The sequence below is a fragment of the Lytechinus variegatus genome, chromosome 3, assembly GCF_018143015.1.
Source record: "Lytechinus variegatus isolate NC3 chromosome 3, Lvar_3.0, whole genome shotgun sequence".
Classification (NCBI taxonomy): domain Eukaryota; kingdom Metazoa; phylum Echinodermata; class Echinoidea; order Temnopleuroida; family Toxopneustidae; genus Lytechinus; species Lytechinus variegatus.
Window position 1 is genome coordinate 19217789 of NC_054742.1, and position 21938 is coordinate 19239726.

Genomic DNA, 21938 nt, shown 5'->3' on the forward strand with positions numbered 1-21938 from the left:
TTTTTTTCAGCTTAAATCCAAATGTAATTGGCAGTGAATGAAAATGTGTTCTATGTGTGAAGCTTCTCTTTGTTGAAAAAGGAAAGCACCAAAACTCTCATTCTATTGCTGAATCAAACCTGACGTAATTGGATTTCGACATCAGGTATTTGGTCTTAGACCTTTTTATATCACGTGAGAAAACAAAACAATGGAAACACGTTTAGTTGCTGAAATTGAAAGAATATAATTCACATCAAATGATCATTTTTTGACACACAACTTTGAATACAGATTTCTTGAATACAAATCACAATTCATAATTTGTAACAAACTGAATGCTGAAAAATAGTTCTGCGGAAATTAGCAGGAAGGCACTTAAACTTGAATTGGAATGAATACAAGTTGATGAAAATCTTCAATTGATAACATAATGATTTTTGAATGCGCATAAGTACACATATTCAAGGAAATAGGCTTTAAAATGACTGCCAGTTCACGTTTCAAGAGAATATTTACAAATACACAGACCCTAGATGTGAAGTTTGTTATAGCCCAACATTGAATTGCCCATCTTGATGAAACTCGCCCATTCACTTTTGAGGTTGGATGAATTAAATAAAAAATATATTAAAGCTAGAAAAAAATCAAATAAGAATGTTATCATATCAAATAACAAATTAAACTCTTAAAAACAGCACATTCAAAATATCAATAAAAATTGTAGTTCAAATAATCTCATTTGGACAGTAATATATATCAATTATACTTTAATTATACATTCAAAATTTCATTGAAGAGAATCTAACTGAAAGCCAACTGTTAATATGATTATACATTTACAAGTCATTGATATAAAGGTAGTAATATTTCAACTTCTATAGGCCCCACTTCTTCCTAACACTAAATCTCCCTTAAACCATCCTTATATGATCAATGCAAACCCAAGAAATTGTCACTTCAAAACTCACTTTTGTTTCAGAGAATTTTCTCCACAAGCCATTGATTTGTTTACACTCTCCCATATTTATAGACATTTTCAATGTCAATGAAGATGACTCATTTTAACCAATCACTGCACTGCTAAAAACCTTGGAGTGTTATAACAATTTTCAAACAAAAGACATATGTGACAAATAATGCATTTTATCATTACATAACTTAATGATGATAATGTAATTTTATAAGCATCAATCCATAATTCAACTGGCTGTGTTTGCATTTTTTATTCACATGAATACAGTATATAGTAATAATGCATCAGTGGCAGGTCCAGGATTTCAAAGTAAAGGAGAAATAAACATGTTTTTATCACTAATAGCTCTGCATTGTTTTGTTCTAGTTTGAGTTTTCATATCCTTTAGCATATCAAGAGATCAATATATAAAATTAACCTCAGAAAAAATGCAATTGACAAGCAATCATTCAGCCAATTTAAGCAAAATAAATTGTAAAAATCTTGTACTACATAATCTGATAGGCTTCCTAAATTAATTTCAAGCTTTTCTGCACACATACTCTACTTCAGCTTATTCCTCGATCCTAAGCCTAAGAATTTTAATATTCAGATATATTTCTAGACGAAATGTCGAACAAAACGAAAATATTTCCTCAAAAAGTTTTAAACATTCTTTGCTACACGTAGTTATTTATGTTTCACACATTTTTTTTTCAGCCTTCTATGTACACCTGTACTTGTTTTCAGCCATCTTACACTATTTTTTTAGCCTTCTATCTATGTACACCTGCATTTGTTTTCAGCCATCGTACATTATTTTGTCAGCCTTCTATGTAGACCTGAACTTGTTTCAGCCAACGTACATTGTTTTTTTAGCCTACTATGTACACCTGCATTTGTTTTCAGCCATCGTACACTTTTATATAGCCTTCTATGTACACCTGCACATGTTTTCAGCCAATTCTTCAGCCTTGTTCTTTTATAAACATTTATTATTGCAAATTTACAATATATTTTTGGAAGAGAAAAATCACAATATACTTCTTTGGCAGCATGCTTTTATCCATAACATGAATTGGAAGACATTAAGGTACATGTACACAAATCTTGTTACATGCATCAAACAAGAATGGAAATATGTTCTGGTTTTGTTTTACAAAATATTTGGCAAACTATTGCATTAAATGTAAAATTGGAATGCATCAAGTATGCATATATATGTATCATAACTATGGACAAAAAAACACACAGAAGAGAAGTTATCAACAGGGAGTTTATTTCTTACAAAGATGATATATTTAAAAAGCAGCAAATTATTTAAGTACAGGAAAATGTATTTACTATCAATGTTATGTCAAATAATCTGATGAAACATGGTTTTAGACATGACATGGCATATTTGTCTCCATCTTTTAGGCCTTTTCTGCTTTGCTGAAGCTCTTGGTTCGCTTACGTTTGTTAGAGCGAGTAGTTTTCCCAAGAATGCTAGATGTTGGGGAATGGACCTTGGTCTCTTTAAGCTGTTCAGACTCGTAAGTATCCATGTATGGTTTCACCACCTCCCAAACCTACAACCAAAAAAAGAAAATCCTTTTTGTGATTCAATAACACAACAGAATGAAGGAAATCAAGGTATAATATATCAGTGTATACTGCATGAGGTAATGGAGAATCAGTTGCAAAAGGAGTACGAAATCAATATTTAAAAACAAGATTCAATTTCAACCTTTCTCAGCTTGTTGGAAATTATTAGTCAATATACACCTAGGCCTGTAAGTCTCTTTAGTAGTATGGACTAATTTTGTAACGGTTACTGCACCTGAACAAACTTAGAATAGGAGAGTTGTAGGAGTGTTATAGAATGAGTAATTGTTACCTTATTTTCTCGGAGTAGGTTGGTAATGACTTCCATGTCGGGTGAAAGATGACGGTCACGCTCGAGAGGTCTATTGAGAGTAATAGAGGGAGAAATATAGAGAGATAGACAATCAGAGACAGAGATAGGCCCACAGACAGATGAATAAAGAGACCCAGCCAAAGAGACCAAAAGCAAATTCATTTTAACTATCTTAATGTAATTAGCAGTTGTATACTTCTGAACAAATATATGAATAAAACTATATATATATATATATATATTAATATATTGTATATGCAGAATGATTCAATCAATGTCAGATGAAATTGAAGGTAACCAGTTAAAGATCAGTCATAAAGAGTTGGAGTAACATTTAAAGCTGACAACTCTTTACCAGTGCATCTTAATAGCTTACCGGTATTGATTGCCTAATACTGAAAATAACATAAAACCATAAAAATCTACTTGTGAACCCAGCTGAAAAGGTAAAAAACTTGAGACTTTTCTTATCTCTGTTGTGGATATCTGCTAAAGTTTGTCACTATAAGTAAAAGTCAGAAATGTTGATCACCCCCCCCCCCAGAAAAAAATTGAAATTTCATTTTTATTTCTAAAGTCATGCTAACTCAACTTTTCTTCATAGGTGCAAAAGACGTTAAAAAACTTAAAAAAAAAAACTTACGGTACAACGCTCCTAACCAGCTTGTGAACAGCCTCAAGAGGTGCAGTGCTGGTCAGTGGTCGCAGGAATTCTATACCTTGACAGGCACACATCAGCTCAATAGCAAGTACTGTTAGGATTTAATTAACATTCAACATCCTTAATGGAATTATCGTCATAAAAGGAATGCCTAATATTTGCCAGATTGTAGTTCTATTATAATTGATTTTGTTTCTGTGTTTCCTCTGGTAGGCTTAGTTTAGTCATGTGTGATTTCAGCTATACATGTATGTAGATGCTGCATACTGGCAGATCATATGAAAGAAATGGAAGAAAAGGAGGAAGAAGTTAGTCTTTTAAGACAAATTATACATTAACTACCAATCACAAACTTTCTCCACATGGCCAAAGCAAGCTAATTTAGATTTCAAGATAAAACTTGTTTTGGTAAATGTCCATTTACATAAATGCTATGAATCAATTTAGGATTTCTTAAATTTGACAACTGGAACACTTCTGTTTGTACATTGAAATATGAATTTGAAGAGGGTCATCACAATATCAGTGAAATCATTATCTTATGCAAGTTAGACTCAAAGAATGTCTTTCATCTTCTTCTAGATCCTAAATACCTGGTAAAACACATTCATTTTAAAAAAAAGTACTTAAATGAAAAAAAAATTACAATAAAAAAATTACAATAAATTTTGGTCACCTTGTTCAACATGCTCAACGACTTCAAGGCACTTTCTTGCAGCAAAACCTCCCATAGAGACATGATCCTCCTGAGCAGCACTGGTAGATAGAGAATCAACTGAGCTTGGGTGAGTCAATACCTTGTTCTCTGATACTGGGGTAGCAGAAATAGAAGGAGTTATACCAATCAAAGGAGAAATGAGAAGGAATATTATGAGTTAGAATATTATAGAAGGACCACTCATTTCCAAGGACTGCTCTTAAAATGCCCTCGCATTCATATAAGAAACAGCTGAAAAAGTCATTCTCATACTACATGAACACACCTTTCAGCATGCATGTATGCTAATGCTTGTATGATAGCATTGCATCAAGTTATTATTTTGGTTATTTCAATTAATTACAGCAAATTATATTTCCTAGCTTCACCATTAACTTTTGCATTAAAGGAGAAGGTAAGAAGAAGGGGGATGTCGGGTACAGGATAAGGTTTTTAGTAATTTCTAATTTGTTTTGATACTGTTTTGTTTTATTTTGTAAATTGATTTTTATTTCGATTTGTATTCACCGACTGAGGGCGCATTGATTTTTGTAGTCATTGAAAGAATGTCGCCTATCAGTTTAGTTGTTAATTTCCCTAATTTTTGTGATACAAGCCAAATGATGTAAGTATTGTTTTTGTTTATTTTGAAGTTTATTAGTTACATTATCAGATAAGCCAATTGTCATGTTGAAATATGGTTTAAGTTATTAGGAATTGATATGACAAAGTTATGTAAGCTTAGTGAATTTGTTCTAATTAAAACGCCGTACGTGTACGTGTATGCATTGTGTAATAGAAAGCGTACGTGGCATACCTAGTTGTGTACGTAACTTGAATTTGGCGCCTTCAGGCACGTGATGTCTTCATTGTAAATAAGCCATGCAAACATAAATCAGTAAACGGATACGCATTTAAAGTAGTAGTTGATTTATTTTATTATGAAAAACAGTTTTACAGAAAGGATTAATTTAGGGTACAAAATACAATAATCAATACATAACATTTACAGTAATCAGTTATGCTTGTACTTGATATGTCCTTGAAACTTGTCAAGGTCATTCTTGGTTGTTGTTTGGAAATCTGTAGCCATTACTGTCTTATACTTATATGTGTCATGACATGTACTAATTTCAGCTTACACAAGTATTGTTTATTCTGTATTAAATTGCAGATTGAACCAGTCAGTCTCATCAACATTATAGTCAAGACTCGGTCTGATTCTTGGGTTTTGTTTGACGTATCACACGCCACAGGGGATATACAGAGAGGTGTGAAGAGATTATGTTCATATTTGTTGATATGGTAATTAAAGAAGTTTGTGGTTCACACATGCTTCTGAAATACATTGGAAAAGTGAATCAGTTAACAAAAGGGAAAAGACGGGATTGCAGTGAAAACTTACCCAATGCTGCTGCAGTGCAGTGTGCGATCATGAAACCTGAATTAAGACCTGCTTCTTTGGTCAAGAATGCAGGAAGCTCACTCAGATCTATTTAACAGGGTGAGAAAAAGTATGAGAATTCATCACAGTCAAAGCTTCATCTTTTACTGAAACATCAAAGGGGAAATAGTCCATATGCAGGGAACCCCAAAAGATTTCAAAAGGAACTTTGATGAAATAGTAAGGAAAATATATGCTCCACTTAAAAATCTTGCCTGTGCCACATCATTGAAGGAGCATGACTTTTAAAGAGTTCAAAACGTCAAATTCTATTTGCATTTTGTAGTTCATATTGATATTTTTAACAGTTTATAATTGTGCTTTAGTATAGTGTAATGGAAGAATTTTAGCAGCTTACGAGGGTTGACGAGTCTCTCAATACGACGTTCACTAATGCTTGCCAGTTCATGGATCCCAATAGCAAGATAGTCCAGTACCTGTATCATGACAAATATATCAAATCACTAATGCCTCAGTCACATTTGCTCTATGGTGGCCATATGATGAGTCAAATTAAAATATCTGTTTTATTCATTTTTATTCAAACCACCGATCTGAGCTGGTACAAAAAATGTTATAACGGCTGTTTTGGACTTGCCGTATGGCCGCCATAGAGCAAATGTGACTAAGATATTATATTCTATAGAATGTAACTATCAAAATGATGTCTTATTGTATTATAGCAGGATGTGTATCCATCCCAATTGGTAGCAGTATTCATCATATCATTGGCAAGATCTTGTTAAGGGGATGTATGTGACTGTGAGGTAAAAATGTGTTGAATATCAAGTGTGCATATGCATTAAATATGATTTCAAGTCACACTAATGTGATATTCAAAGCACCTCATAGAATATACAGACTACATGTACCAGGGCTGCCAACTCTCACGCAATCTGCGTGAGTCTCACGCATTTCACCCGATTCTCACACTCTCACGCTGATCATAGGAATTCTCACGCTGAACCCCGAAAATAGAGAGAAAAAAAGTTTATTAGCCTATATTCAATAACATTATAACCCGGCCAGGCGAAAGTTTCAAAGTTTTTAACCACACAAGCGCAAAGCTAATATACCATCAATGCAAATTGGTTTCGGTTTGCCGCACAAAGACAAGATATTGAGTTGCGATTGGCTTACTGTATTCCGCGTGTGAGTGCGGGTGGCGTCGAAATTTTACTATGAAGCGGGGGTTTTGTGCGCACGAGGCACAACGAGCGATCGAGTGTCAATGCAATGCCAGCAGCCATGCCATGCGATAGCCCGCCGGCCCGGCCGGCACCGGCACGGCGCTGAGATGCCGCGCCGGCGCAACTCAGTATACTTCTACTTCAGATTTCAGCCGGTAGGTAAGTTGTCTCTTGTCTTGTCTTGAAAATATGTTTTGATCAGATCCTTTATATGCCATTATTATGATAGTAAGAATGACTTTGGAAGGATGCTTGTATAAATTGATATAGTGCTATGAACTATGTTGTGTGTATTCTATTGAGAACGAAATTTTGATTAAATTTCACTGCTATTATAAAGAAAGTTGATATGGAATAATGCACTTAAAAATGTGGATTTTTTTTCAAGGTAAGTGAACTTCATTAAAAATAATCAATTAACCTATTTGAATCCTGCCTTATGTATTTATGGAATCAGAGTTAAAAGTATGTGCCAGATTGCACCATTTAAATTGCAAAATTGTAAAAGCTCCCTACCGTGGAAGGGGGGACACCCCCCTTCCACACCATCCCCCCTCGGGCGCCCTCAGGCTTGGTCGCTTCGCTCCCTCGCAATGTCTCACTCCAAACTATTCTCAAAGGTTGGCAGCCCTGCATGTACATACAGAAAATATAGCGTAAACTTTAATGGAATTCAATGAACTCTGATCTTATTCTGGTGTTGGTAAAACAACAAAAGGGTCATGATTTGAAACAATACCACTGAATTATTTTTCTCGTCCACATTTAGCAAGTGCCATTTGTAAATTGAATTTGGGCTCCTTTAAATTATATGCAAATAATGGTAGTTTGAGGTAAATGGTCAAGAATACTGTATTACTGGATGATTTCTCACCTTGGCTGGATACTCTCCATGGAAGTTACCTGCAGACAGTATCTCGTGTTGGTCTGCAAACACCATCTGATCATTGACAACATTCAGGAAATAACTTCAATTTGCCATATAAATTAGAGGTCACAAAGTACATATAAAAGCTCAATTCAATTCATTCGATCAATTCATGAGGCCAACATTGGACATGCATTATGTCAAGTGTATTGTAGTGTTTGTGGTTCTGAGTAGATTTAGTTTTTCAATAATGCATTATATTATTTTTCAAATCACATATTATCACAGTATTTACAAGTAATTGTACATGGGACATGTTTTTTTTTTAATCTTAAAGGATACAGGATTATCAGTAGCACTATTCATCTCGGTGGTCAAGATGCCTTTGACAAATTCAATTGTATCCCACACCACTCCATGAACCTGTGACAAATAGACAGCAGAAGAAAATGAATTTATTATTGACAACATACACCTTCACTATAAGACCAACAAGGACTTGTGACACATACTATGCCTTTTTCATTAAAATTAAATAAGTTTGTAGATTTGCATTATTTTTACTTCAACTTGATTTGTTCAATAAACTTCTTTCGTTTTCGAAGTGTCAGTGAATAACAACTATTCTGAATTCTCAAAGATTTTATAATTAATACTTTTCATATTATACTAGTGTTCTCAGCTAATCTGATTCTACAAATTCTGAAATATAATTCTATTAAGTCTGAATTTGTTGACCCATAATGCATCAGACCTGTTGGTAACCATAGCAACCATACCTGAGGGCAGCATCTGAGGGTGTATGCATCCTGGACCCGATCACAGAACCGATGGCTGATAGCTATCTCTGATGGATGAACGTCAGAATGAAGAATAGATTGGAATCGTTTAGCAACCAATCTCTGTCCCTTGTGAGGTCTAGTACGATGGATACCTGAAAAAGGTTTAGGAATAGTAGATTGATAGCGTTTTAGGCTCATTGGCAATTAATAAGGTGGGAAATGGAAAAAATAATAGTACTCTAAACAAAGAGTGAAAATATATGACACCCCCCACTCATCTGAAAAAAAAATGAAATATGAAAAATGTAAAAATTTTATGTTAGTGTAAAAACAATTATATAAACACTTTTATTATTTCTTTCAAAATCAAATGTATTAATGTAACACCCAATATTCACCCTTCAATACAAAAGTGAGTAAGATATACATTGACCTTATTTATCTTACATAATAGGCTTTGGATTAAATGCATATATGATCTTCTGGTTAGCAGCACAGAGTATGATATATTATGTATAAATATCACATGTCTTAGACTATGGATGACATAATTACTCAACTTACAACTTTCAAAGGCAGTGGTTGTTCCTTTCAAGACCTCAAGGGTTAAGGCAGCTATCACATCAGCTTGTTGAGCAATGGCATATGCCCGTTCAACAGCTGAAACAGAGTAATATATCATAGGATTAGTTCTTCGCCCATGTTGTCACGGTGATGAAATATATAAATACAATTAGAATCAGCCAAGACACTAGACAGCTCTATCTCACAAGATAAATGTTCTTGTTTCTCTCTCATCACTTGACTTTGAGTATTGCCATTAACCACAGCAAATTTACAAAGAAATTGAGTGGAAGAAACAGTGCCACAATATCAGATAAAAGCTATTGTCTTTTAAATATTTCAACAAAGCTCTGTTTCAAATTTCAGTTCATTTGGCAAGGCAAATAAAATACTTCAAATCATGTTAAGAATAATCAATCATTATTATAAATTAAGCATATGCACTCTCCTTGCCTTAATTATTCTAGTAATTTGAAAGTTGCTGGTTTGTAACTCTGAGATAATAGTTCTGTTTGTATTGTTAGTCTTTAATTAAGGACAAAGGTAAAGGGTATGCAGGATATTTCATAATTTCATTTTATTCACTGATTCAACCATTTTTACAAGCAGATAAAATTTATAACAATATTAAAAAAACAATCCAACAAGACAATTTAAAGTCAATATTGTTAGGGAGTCCCCCAGAGAAAGAGCTTAATGTTAGGGCTCCATACACATAATAAATAAGAGTTGATTATCAAAGAAAAGCCCTACTAAAATGCAAAACTATGTTAAATATAAGTGACAAATGTATAAGAAAGCACAGGTCAGCACTCACAGGCTGCACTGCTGTGAAAAATAAATGGGGCAATATGTTCAACCTGAAAATCAAAATAAAGTAGAGATACACTGATCTAAATATGCATGCAACAGTGCAGCCAGCAAATCACAACCTGTTCTTATAAAAAGGTACAGCTGATCATTTATATGCTGAATTTGAAGTTAAAACTTTATAAACAAAAATATACAAAGACAACATTATTGATAAACAAACAAGAAAATAATATCTTTGGTAAAAAGAGATCACAAACTAACCTTCTGCTCCAAGTGAAGTAATAAGTTGAGTGCCATTTATCAGAGCTAAGCCCTGCAAAAAAACAAGATGGGATCATCCTTATCCTATAAGTATCATAAACAAATCATTCTTTTCTCTCTTTCTCCTCTCATATTCATTTTCATTTCAAGAGGTGGAGAATCATTTTTGACAATAAAATACATAACAGATGAAAGATCATAAGGGTACATATATATATATGGATATAGGAGGAAAGTAGTAATTCAAAACTCAAAATAGAAATAAAACTTTGTTAGGTGGTATCTTTAAATGTTTTTTATGTAAAATTTCCACACACAAACAATTTGATAACATACATCTCACAGCTACTACCAAAGAGATTTATTCTAGACTGAAATTCAATAAATCAATATTCAAGACACATATTTCCAACATATGTACAGATTTACATATGGTATTTTGGAGACCCTTAACAAGTCATACATGCTACAGTATTATGAAGCCTGGAATGCATGTATTGTTTGAATACCTCTTTAGGTCCAAGTTCTATTGGAGTCAAACCATGTGCTTTCAGAACCTGCAACAGAGAAAGATCAATACATTTAAATATCAGTCGGATCAGCTATACTTACAAAGCTTGTATGATGTCCCTTTTCCCCTTTACTTTTTGGGGGTCCCTCAATTGCTTCCAAAAGTTGACTTCTACATATCCCTTTTCTCAAATTTTAGACCCATGCCTTTATTTATCCTTCACACAAAGCATATTAAATAATTCATACCTCTAATAACAATGATAACTTACATATTTGGCATCAGAATATTATCCACAATAATTATGTATCCTGAAACTGAACTATAAACTAATGCTAAAATATTTCATACTTCTCATTTAATGATAATCCAGCAACTTACATCTTTGGCATCAGCATATCCACTCTTTGGACTCCACATCTTTCCTTCTCCCATCATGCCTAGCGCAAGGTGTGATAATGGAGCTAGATCACCACTAGCTCCTACTGTTCCCTTACATGGCACCACAGACAGACAGGAAGCTGATTACATTGAAAGTTCCAACATAATATCAACCAAACAATAGGAAAATGTGATATAAAAATATATATCAAATAAATAAGTTCGAAATTGGATAAGAAATTATATATGTGTGTGTGTATACTCCAACATTCCTATTGGCTACATACATATTCAATACCCCATTCTACAAATATCTGGTATTTCCAGATGCTGATCCGAAAATGATTTCTTTTGGTATAGTTTGACAATCTTTTGACAGGAAAATGACTCGGCTCATGATGACCTTTCTTTTTTGTTTGTCAGAAAATTTCTGTAATTCCCTTTAGGCAAATCCTGGATATCCCTGGGTTTTTCTTGAAATCCTTCTATTTTAATAAATAACATGGACCACATTGATTGTGAAAATTAAATTAAAGGTAACTTCTAACTAATTGCACATCTATTTTTTTCACCATTACAAACTCACCATTAAATGCAGCAATGAGTTTCTCCAGGTTTTGAACTGAGATGCCACTGAATCCCTTGGATAGGATGTTAATCCGCAGGGCTAGCAACTTCCGGGTGTGTTCTGGGGATAGGGGTCTACCAACACCAACACAATGTGAACGAATCAAATTCTCTTGGAGTTCCCTGATTAGTGGAAGAAAGACAGAATATGCTCTCATAGAGGTGACTGAATTTCTCACTTTCATCTTGCATAATTTTAAAACAAGAGTGTCACTAAGGCGAGCACATAAAATGCCCATTTGTAACACAGAAAATGGAGCTATTGATCAAGCAACAAAAGTGAAAGATGGCGACTTCACCTTTGACCTTCTGACCTCAAAATCAATAGAATTGCTAGGATCTATGCAGGTATCATACACACCAAATTATATGAGCCTAGGTTGTGTTCAACTAAAGTTATCGTGTGTACCAAGGACTTCAGAAGGGTAAGATGAAAACACTTCACTGTGATCTTGACCTTTGACCTTTTGACCTCAAAATAAAAAAACTTCCTGGAATCCATGCTAGTATCATACACACAAAATTATATGAGCCTAGGTTAAGTTTAACTGAAGTTATTTCATTTACAAGGACTGCAGAAGGGTAAAATTAAAATATGTCACTGTGACCTTGACTTTTTGACCTCAAAATCAATAGGCTTCCTGAGATCCATGCTAGTATCAGCCACACCAAATTATATGAGCCTGGGTTAAGTTAAACTGAAGTTATCGCATTTACAAAGAAAGGTTAATGGATGGACAGACAGATGGACGGACACTGAGTGTGATACCATAAGTCCCGTAGAGACGGGCGTGTAAAAAAATATAAATCACTACTGCTAGGTTAACATTAAATGACTTGATTTATCAACTATCAATTATCAAATAGGTTTTGACCCCATGGCCAACAATCAATTCAGTTGACCTATTCATCACTTTTTGTTTCCATTTTCTGCTTATGGTATCATTCACAAAAAATATCCTGAAGTAAAAAATTCATCCAAAAACCATGGGCATATAGATACATGCATCATGCTATTCAAGTGTGTGTCCCCATAACAACAGGTTCATAATTTGATTCTATATCATTGCCACATATATGCTGGTAAAACTCATCAGATTTAGACCAGATTTATTGACAAAATAATTTATGACCCCCTCCCCCTCTCTCATTGAAACATAATAGATAATTCATACATGTTATATCAATGACTCACTTCAGTTTATCAGGTTCAATCACAACTCGAGCAAACTTCCCAAAGCCAGTATTGATGCCATAAACAACTAATGAAAAAGGGAAGAACAAATAAGATACAATGAATGCCGAAATGTTTGTGGAAAAAAATTGCAAATATATAACTTTGAAAAAATATTTATTTGTGTCTAACTGCTTTATGGATTTAAAGAATATTACATTTAGATTTACCAAGAAAAATATCCTGAGCAACATTCCAGTTACTGAGAGCGTAGGTGTAAAAATCAATCAATAACAATAATTACAATATCATGTTTATTAAAACAAAAATCATCCTGCATTCATTCCCCATTCTACAGTCCCATAACATACCTTTGTTTTCTTTAAGGATGTTGTCCACAAGCTCTCTAGCCTTTGCTACTTTTTCCCAAGCAACTGGTGATACCTACAGAAGTGAACAAATGAAACATCTCATTCATTTATTGATTTTTTTTCTCTTCTCTGAATAAGTTTTCTGGTACTATCAGGATCGTGAGATTTCACTGTCATTGTTTCAATATCCAAATAATCCTTTACTTTGGATATTATATGGAAATAACCTGCTTTGATAGTTTCAGAGTCCTCTAAATTTCAACAAGCTGTTTATAAGTTCTGCTGATTGCATAAAGTAAACTTTAAGTAGTAACAAAAATGTCAACTTATCTAAATGAGAATTCTTTTATCAGGACACTTCACTTTGCATATCCTATGTATAAGCAATTTATAAAAATCCAATAAACACAAACACCAAACAAGTGGAGTGCCTCTGGCAGTCTCGCCTGAATAAGCCAGTTCGTAGTTCCACTCTGCGCATGATCAGAGGAAGGTCATTTGTAATGAAGTGACATGGTGGTTTAAAATTTAATGAAATAAGCACCAACTTCTTCTTGTCTTGATTATTCTTTTGAATTGTGTTTTTCATTCACATCCACAACAAAAAAAAATGCGTCCATGAATGACTGGTATATTTCACAGTTTGCCAAGTACATTGTACAACATCCTCTATTATGCATTCAAAGTAAAAATGCAACAAATACCTTCATAGTGTTCATTGATGTGCTATTCTAGTCACCTGGTCTATTCAATTTCTTCATCCCGCTATGGAAGGCATGCATATGTAATATCTTGCTTTGAAATCAGCCTATCTTAATGAAAGAAATGAAAGGTCATTTGACCAAAATTGTCCATGAAGTAACTACGAACTGGTCTATTACACGATTCAATAAAGCAGCAGTGCTGACTTTGAAAATGACTGTAAAATAACTATTCACAAAAACCATTCATATAACATGCTATTACCTTCATTGACCCTAAATGACATTTGACCTTGATCAAGTGACCTATGACTAGTGCAAGAAAAGTGATGATACTGGATTACCCCCATGTCCACATTTCAACTATATCCATGAACTTTCAAAGTTATGATGGTAATTCAACAAATACCCCAAATATGAACATAGTTCATTGACCCTAAATGACCTTTGACCTTGATCAAGTGAACTGAAACTCAAGCAGGATGTTTATTAATACTTCATTACCCTTATGTGTCAGTTTCATGAACTAGGTCTATATACTTTTTAAGTTATGATGACATATCAAAAACTTAAAGGGATGGTCCGGGCTGAAAATATTTATATCTTAAAACATAGAGTAGAAATCACTGAGCAAAATGTCGAAAATTTCATCAAAATTGGATAACAAATAATTAAGTTATTAAAGTTTAAATTTTAGCAATATTTTGTGAAAAAAGTCATCATGAATATTCATAAGGTGGGCTGTTGATGTCACATCTCCACTTTCCGTTTTCTTATGTTATTACATAAAATCATTTTTTTTCTCATTATTTCATACTTGTGTGAATAATAGTCTCCCCTATAATGAAATAAGTTGCAGCAATAAATATTTAATGTACTAAATCAGTTGTCAATCCAATTTTTCTAATTCTTGGAGGAAAAACTTTGAATAAACCTAATTTCATATAATAAAATACAAAAGAACAAGTGGGGATGTGACATCAGCCCACCTAATGAATATTCATGACAACTGTTTTCACAAAATATTGTTAAAATTTAAAATTCAATAACTTCAATAAATAATTTTTTGCATTTTGCTCAGTAATTTCTACTCTTAAGCTATAAATACTTAGTTTCAGCCCGGACCATCCCTTTAACCTTAGGTTGAGTCTTCGATATTGATTCCCCCAACATGTTCTAAGTTCATTGACCCTAAATGACCTGTGACCTTAATCATGTGACCTGAAACCAAGGCTGGATGTTGAGTAATACTTAATTTCCCTTAAGTCAAAGATTCATGAGAATGTCCATATACTTTCTCTAAGTTATGGTATCATTTCAAAAACTTAACCTCAGGTTAAGATTTGATGTTGACGATGCCGCTGTAGGAAAAGCTGCTCTGAGGCGAGACAAAAATTGTTTGCTTCTGAGAGACTTTTCAGTTTTTAAGAAGTTAGTATCTCACCTTGATCTGATATTGACCTTTCCCAAGTTTAACAAGGTCATCAGAGGTCAAACTACCTCCGTCCAGATAGAGGACCTGATTTTTAAAAATTTTAAAATGAAGAAAAGGGGAAAAGATGTTGAATTGATATGGTAAATATTAACAACAATAATTTATCAATATATGGATGGTGAAATGACTTGAGATTAATTTATTATGTCAGTCACAGCATCAACAGTCTGTTCTATTTGTGATTTATTACTCCTAAAAGCATATCAATTAAGCAAATTTTTTAGTTGAGGTACTTATAGTGATCTCTTTCCATTTCCCATTTTCTTTTTTCTGTTCCTCTCAATAAGATAATTATTCTTTTTTTGCATTCATTAAATAGAAAATATAGGGAATAAATTCATAACATGGAAATCAAATCATGTGTCAATTCATGATGGAGTTTCTTTAATTTCATTCATTTCATTATCTTTTTTTATATTGCACATCAAACCAAGTTAGTAAATTAGATATACCAGGGTTGACAATTTGACAATACAAATTTCTTGAAGTACTTTCTTTCTTTTTTCAGATTATAAATGATGCTTTTATTTGAGTTATGGGTTTTACATTAATTTGAAATATGCATAGCTCTTAGTGTTCCATACTTTATAGACATGAATATATGGTATGTTGCAATGTAATTATTGCCAATATTCAAAAATGCACTCTAATTCTTTTTTTGTTTGGGGGGAGGGGGGTCTTCCATCACTTACAACATTAACAATAACATGTTTCAATTAACAAACATAAATTAGTCCTTTCAAGGACTACACTCATTTTGAAAAGAATACTCTACTTTCAAAACTCCACTTTCTCGCCTTTCCATTCATCTCCTATTCTATCCACTTTTCTTATCTCAAGTCTCTCCAGGACTGTCAACATGTTGTACCATAAACCTCTTCCCCGATTGCTCATACCACCGTGCAAACCTTCAAACGTCAACTAAACATAATTTTTTTCATACCTCACGAGAATCTGCCCCACCAGTACTTGATCTAGTAGCAGAATAGCAACTAACCGTTAAGGAATCTGTTGTTAGTACATCTTCTAGAGGTAATGCAATTTGCTCCAACAAAGTTTATTAAAACAAATCCAAATTATTTCCTTAGATAAAGCTCTTCAAGATGTCTTTTCTAAACCTGACATGCAGAACATATACAAATATGAACAATTAAAAAAATGTGTGTGCCGGATACAGAAGAGACAAAAAATACATCTTGAAGAGATTTTAAACGAAGCATATTTTTCTTCTATTGTTTAGTGCTTAGGTCCTCAAAAAGAAAATATTTGTTATATAATTTGAGCAATGAGCAATTCCAAAATTCACAGAGATATTGATCAATGGAAATATGATACTTAAACTGCATATTCTAACTAAACTGAGCAAAATTATTGTTTTGGGGGAAAATTAGAGGTAATACCATAGCCTTTTGCATGAAGGGGGGGGGGGGGGGGTCATCAAAATCCTCACATAATTCTACCCAAGTGTACACAACACCCTTTAAGTTCAATCAATATTACAAAATAGTATCTAAGAATTGTTTTCCTCCCCTGCCTCCAAAGAAATTCCTGCATTAGCCACCATCAGCAGCTGTGCTGTGAAAGAATCTTATAGTTATTCTGTGTTTCTTTTATAAAACACAATTGCAGTGTTATATTCAATTTTGAATCCTTTGTGTTGTGTTTATAATTATGTTTAGTTAACAGTGCGTGAGGGGATTGATCTAGACTCTAGCTATTTGCAATCAGTCATTAATGTGAGAAACCACTTTTACATGCCCTAAAGGTACTCTTTTCATATTTATTCTATTAAATCCAAATGTATGTTTTCAATAAATGGATCATACTATTACTGCTTGAATGCATGGAATCCATAAATAAAAATCTCATCATGACAGATACATTGCTGCTTACTGGAATTAATATTTCTATTTCATTGAATTGAAAACTTAATATGCATGATTAGATTCTCATAAGATAAGGATACATTTGTGAAGAGTCTGGTGAAAATCCTCCATTCAAACCATTCCCGTCGAATGAAGTTTGACATGTCTTGTTGGCCAGATCTGACTTCAACACTAACAAAGAAATAATAAACAAAACAGAATAGAATAGACCAGTTAGTAGTTCACCCATGTCCTATATGTCATATAAATATGATAAAACAAGTAGAAGACTTTGCGAACTTATATCAGAAACCAATGATTTGCGAGATTAAGAAGCATATGTTGTGTCGCCACAAAATGAGGTGTTTCATGAACTATTTTTTATCCCCTCCATTAATGACTACCTCTGGTTAGGGAACATCAAGGAATGCATGAGTGAAGAATCTACTGACTGATTCTGTTGGGCATTCCAATTTCTAGATGCATCTTTCTGCTGTGAAAAGTTACAGACAAGCTACCAGTATTCTCTTAAACCGCTTTTAATAATCAGTGAGACTCGGTGTTTGGAATCAAGTTTTCATAATTTGAGTGTTGCTATTTCAGGTTATCTTCTCAGAATTAATTATTAGTTGGTTTTAGATCTTGGTAGAAATGACCATCCCCTGTAGATGCTCAGACTAGTTTATGACCTTGCTCCAAGGTTTTTAATCCCATCAAATACATGTTTTTATTCTGTCACAAGGGACATTATACACAATAAATCTTGGCATATCTTCATTATCCCATATTGCGTAGTCGTTTGATGTGCAGGTATTTTTTAAGTAACTTTGTAACAAAAGAATAGAAGATTGAGCTTAAAGATATTTGGGTGTGGCTCTTGCCATGTGCTCATCTGCATTACAAAAATCCAATCCTCACATAATTCATACTTGCATTACTTTACATTGTCAAGTGCAATACAAAATAAGATTGTATTTAAAATTCAATATATCAACAGAGCAAGAAAAGGTTGCAAGCCTATAGAGTCCTGTTGTTTAAGTTGTTCTCACTTAAACACTAGATCAGTTTCAATAGCAAAACCCGTTTAACATACTTTTTGCTGGCCTAACTTTGCTAAGGCTTAGCTTACATGGATCAGGAGATATAATGAAAAAGGCCCATCATCTGGAAATTATGATCTGATGAAAGGACTAATAGCTTGAATGGGTAAATCTTGAAAATAACACTCCAGGTGCTGTTCTATTCTAAACTTATTGGCTATAAGCTCAGTCTCACTCCCCAGGCAATAAAGGATCAAAGCTCACCCAGACACAAAGTTTAATTCAAAAAGAGCAGAAAAAAATCAAACAGTAAAAGTATATTGGCAAAGGTTTCAGGAATATCCATAAAATATTTTAAAAGTTATTAGAATTTTATTTCTTTGATTTGTGACGTCATATGCAAGCAGCTTCCCATGTATTGCAAATTATTTAAAAAAAAAAATTTCTCAAAAAATGGGGGTTTTAATATTCTACCTTCAGTATAAACAAATTATTCTCCTGAAAAAATACTAGCCATAAAGAACCATTAAAAAGTTTAAATTTGTGCATGTTTTATTACATAACACACGGGGCAGCGTTTTAAAATATTTACTGGATTTTCTCTCAAAGATTCACCAATATTTGTTCTGGTATTTTTACATCAAGCTTTTCGTCAAGGAGTAATTGAAAAGGTGCACAATACATTTCGATTCTGTGGAGGTTTTTTCTTTCACCGGGTTATCCAAAATAGTCAAGGCAGTTTCACCAAATACTTACCGATATGGACGAAATCATTTTCATCCAGAATATCAACAAGTAGGTCATCTGGATAGAGCAAACTTCCTCCTTGAGTTTTCCTGACTTCGGAGACATCATCTTCTTCATCGTATTGTTTCATAGAACGGTATCGTGAAAGCGTTTCCTTTCCCAACCATGATATCGTGTTGTTGTTGTCTTTACAAGGAATAAGGATCCATTCTCCCCGTACTTTCACGTTGATCTTCATCTTGTTCCTCAAATATTGATCAACAGAATAAAGTCAAATGTAATTGTCTTTTCTCCCGTTGATTCCCACATATATGTATCGCGTTTTAAATAGGGTTTTACTATGACCAAGACTTTGAGAGTTCTGTCTGGCATTCGAGAACTGTAAGCTTTGTGTACACGTAGCTTGCTGCCAGCGCAGCGCGCACTATTATCGCTTCGCTGCCCGGCGCGGCCTGGCCTTGGTCAATTTCAGCATCGACGACCCATGTTTACTTTTTGCGGGAACGAACAACTTGTTGAATGGCGAGGAACTATCATATTTTTGTTCAGGTTATATAGAAATTAAATGCTTTACTTGAAAATGTTTAGATAATCTTTACTTCCAATCTATACTCATAAACTATTGTATAATTTATTCTAGTTTGTAGCATATTCGATTTAGATAGTTTAAAGGAGAAATTTAATTCGAAATCTCAAATTCTGATATATATTGAACCCCTACAAATAATCGACTCGCCTGTAGGTGTGTCAGGGGTATGTACATTGTGGACCATGTGGCATTATTGATTTTTGTTGCGTAGAGAACTCCGAGACAGAACTGCATGTGAAGCCGATATATTGCCAGAACTACTGTACATGGTTTTTGTTTAAAGGTAAATTATCGAGCAGCAGGTGTATCCGAAGGTGGATTCAGATAGATATACCAAGGAGATATGATATCTCCTTGGATATACAGAGATTTATCATCGATCCGCCTCAGACTGGGTACTTTTACACTTCAAAATATTTGTCTCAAACTAACTAATCTCCCCGTAAACTCCTCAAAAAAAGTTTGGAAATCTGACTTTGATCGATAATCCCTCTTCGGTTTTAGTAAAATAATGAATAGACCATTTATTTCTCTTTAAAATGATACCCTACATTATATGATTATGGTTCACATGGGAGTGCAGTGCCTTGAAATGTGAGGCAAGGTCAAAATCCAAAGGTTGCTGTTCTTTTGTGGTGATGAGTGAGTTTCTCAAGTCAAGTCAAGTTCATTTATTTCTTTCCACAACCAAAATACATTGCATACATGTACGATATCAATAAGGTTAAAAGAAAAAAACACAACAGGAATAAAAGCTTATGGACAATGAGCTAAAAAGATATCGAAACTATGCGAAAGAGGTGGACTGTATAGAAGCAACGCTTGTTAAGCACAGATCACCTTTGATACAACAACAAAATATGTATACATATATAATACAGTAATAACATAAAAAAGAACAACTAACTAGAGTAGGGTAGAGGAAGGTAAGTACACACGACAAAACAGGGGCGGGGGGGGGTACTAATCCAGTTGTCTGTAGTAAGTATAAATGAATAAATAACAGATCTAGCATTAATACTTAAATATCGCTATGAGGATTTTTCTAGTTAGACACTCAGAATCAAGAGTTGAAGAGGAGTTTAGGCCTACAGAGGTTATATATATAAGTCTAAAATTATACATTATTTACATTACATATATAAATCCAAGAAAAGAAAAAAAACAGTCTATAAATAATCCATATACTTGTAGTAGGATATAGAAACAGAAGAAAAGGAAAATAATATCAATAATGCAGCATGACATGTAGCACGAATGTCACGTTTCAATGTAGGTGTACAATATACAAAATTTTAGTTTATGTATTTTATTCACTTTTAAGTAACACCAAGTAATGCCTTCTTGGCTCAAAATATAAATTCAGCCTTGCAATCAACATCAACCAGCAACTGGGTTTCACTTGGTGTGTTAATGCCCTTTGGTAAGGCAATAATCCTCATCATCAGGTACCTCGGAGAGGACTTAAGCCATCGGTCCTCATGTCCTCATGTTGCTTGATTACAAGCATTAATGCTTTCTTAGCAATCAGGTAAAAAATCACCACTTATATGTATGTATGTATAGATATATACATTGTTCAGAGAATGACAATAGTTGTGAAGACTGATAAACTTTCACAGAGAATAATTACAAGGCACTGTTACGATTGAGGACATGATTTGACACCAATTTGAGGGCATATAAATATAGTCTGCTGTGCCAACCTTTCACTCAAGGGTCTGAATGTGCAGCCTATAATGCATTGTATACTGAAGGCCCTCTTGTTCAGAATTGAAACAGCAAGTTTTATATGTGCTAGTCTTTGCATGTAGACCCACTTGTTGATAAAAATTTCATTCAGGGTCTGTGCCCGCAGACTATATTCAATGGGCATAATTGTATAAAAGATAGTAAAATCATACAGTGCTGATAAATTTTACTTTCACAATATCCCTTTGCCCCCATCATTGTCTCATGGAGTGGATCTATTTTAGTATTAATATTCACTATCCAATGGAATGTAAGTCAAACAAACAAACCTGAATGAGATATGAAACAGCTACATGTATTTAGGTTCACACAAGAGATTCACTGCAGCAAAAAAATGTCAGTTTTAATTCATGATATGTATGAGATATAAATGTACACAAAATTTGAATTCAATAATCATAATAAAAAATTGCAATAATTATCACATGATTATTATGTATGTACAGACCTGCTTATAAAAAGTCACTGGATGAAAACACATTACATTTTTTTAAATCAAATCAAATCAAAACAAATTCAATTGAATATTAATCATAGGATATGAAATGCAAAAAACATATTGGCCCGTATT

General features: G+C 33.6%; 1 protein-coding gene across 1 annotated transcript; it reads right to left on the reverse strand.

Annotated features, from left to right (window-relative positions):
• Nucleotides 1-208: 208 nt before the first annotated feature.
• Nucleotides 209-19444, reverse strand: LOC121410417 (histidine ammonia-lyase-like). The gene is made up of 20 exons (XM_041602497.1): nt 19036-19444; nt 17341-17431; nt 16318-16348; nt 15324-15398; nt 13179-13251; nt 12829-12895; nt 11593-11756; nt 11007-11146; nt 10624-10671; nt 10115-10166; nt 9041-9136; nt 8474-8628; nt 8037-8117; nt 7701-7766; nt 5995-6073; nt 5598-5684; nt 4172-4306; nt 3478-3586; nt 2814-2883; nt 209-2505 (listed from the first exon to the last, which is right to left on the reverse strand). The coding sequence occupies exons 1-20, from the start codon at nt 19262-19264 to the stop codon at nt 2350-2352; spliced, it is 2004 nt and encodes a 667-aa protein (XP_041458431.1). The 5' UTR covers nt 19265-19444; the 3' UTR covers nt 209-2349.
• Between the last annotated feature and the right edge of the window lie 2494 nt (nt 19445-21938).

Coding starts and splice junctions, on each gene's coding strand:
- LOC121410417 (XM_041602497.1), bottom strand. CDS start 19,264: ATGAAGATCAACGTGAAAGTACGGGGAGAATGGATCCTTATTCCTTGT. Junction 10,672..11,006: donor GATATGCTGATGCCAAAGAT/GTAAGTTGCTGG, acceptor TCTCTGTTGCAG/GTTCTGAAAGCACATGGTTT. Junction 5,685..5,994: donor TGAGAGACTCGTCAACCCTC/GTAAGCTGCTAA, acceptor CCTGTTAAATAG/ATCTGAGTGAGCTTCCTGCA.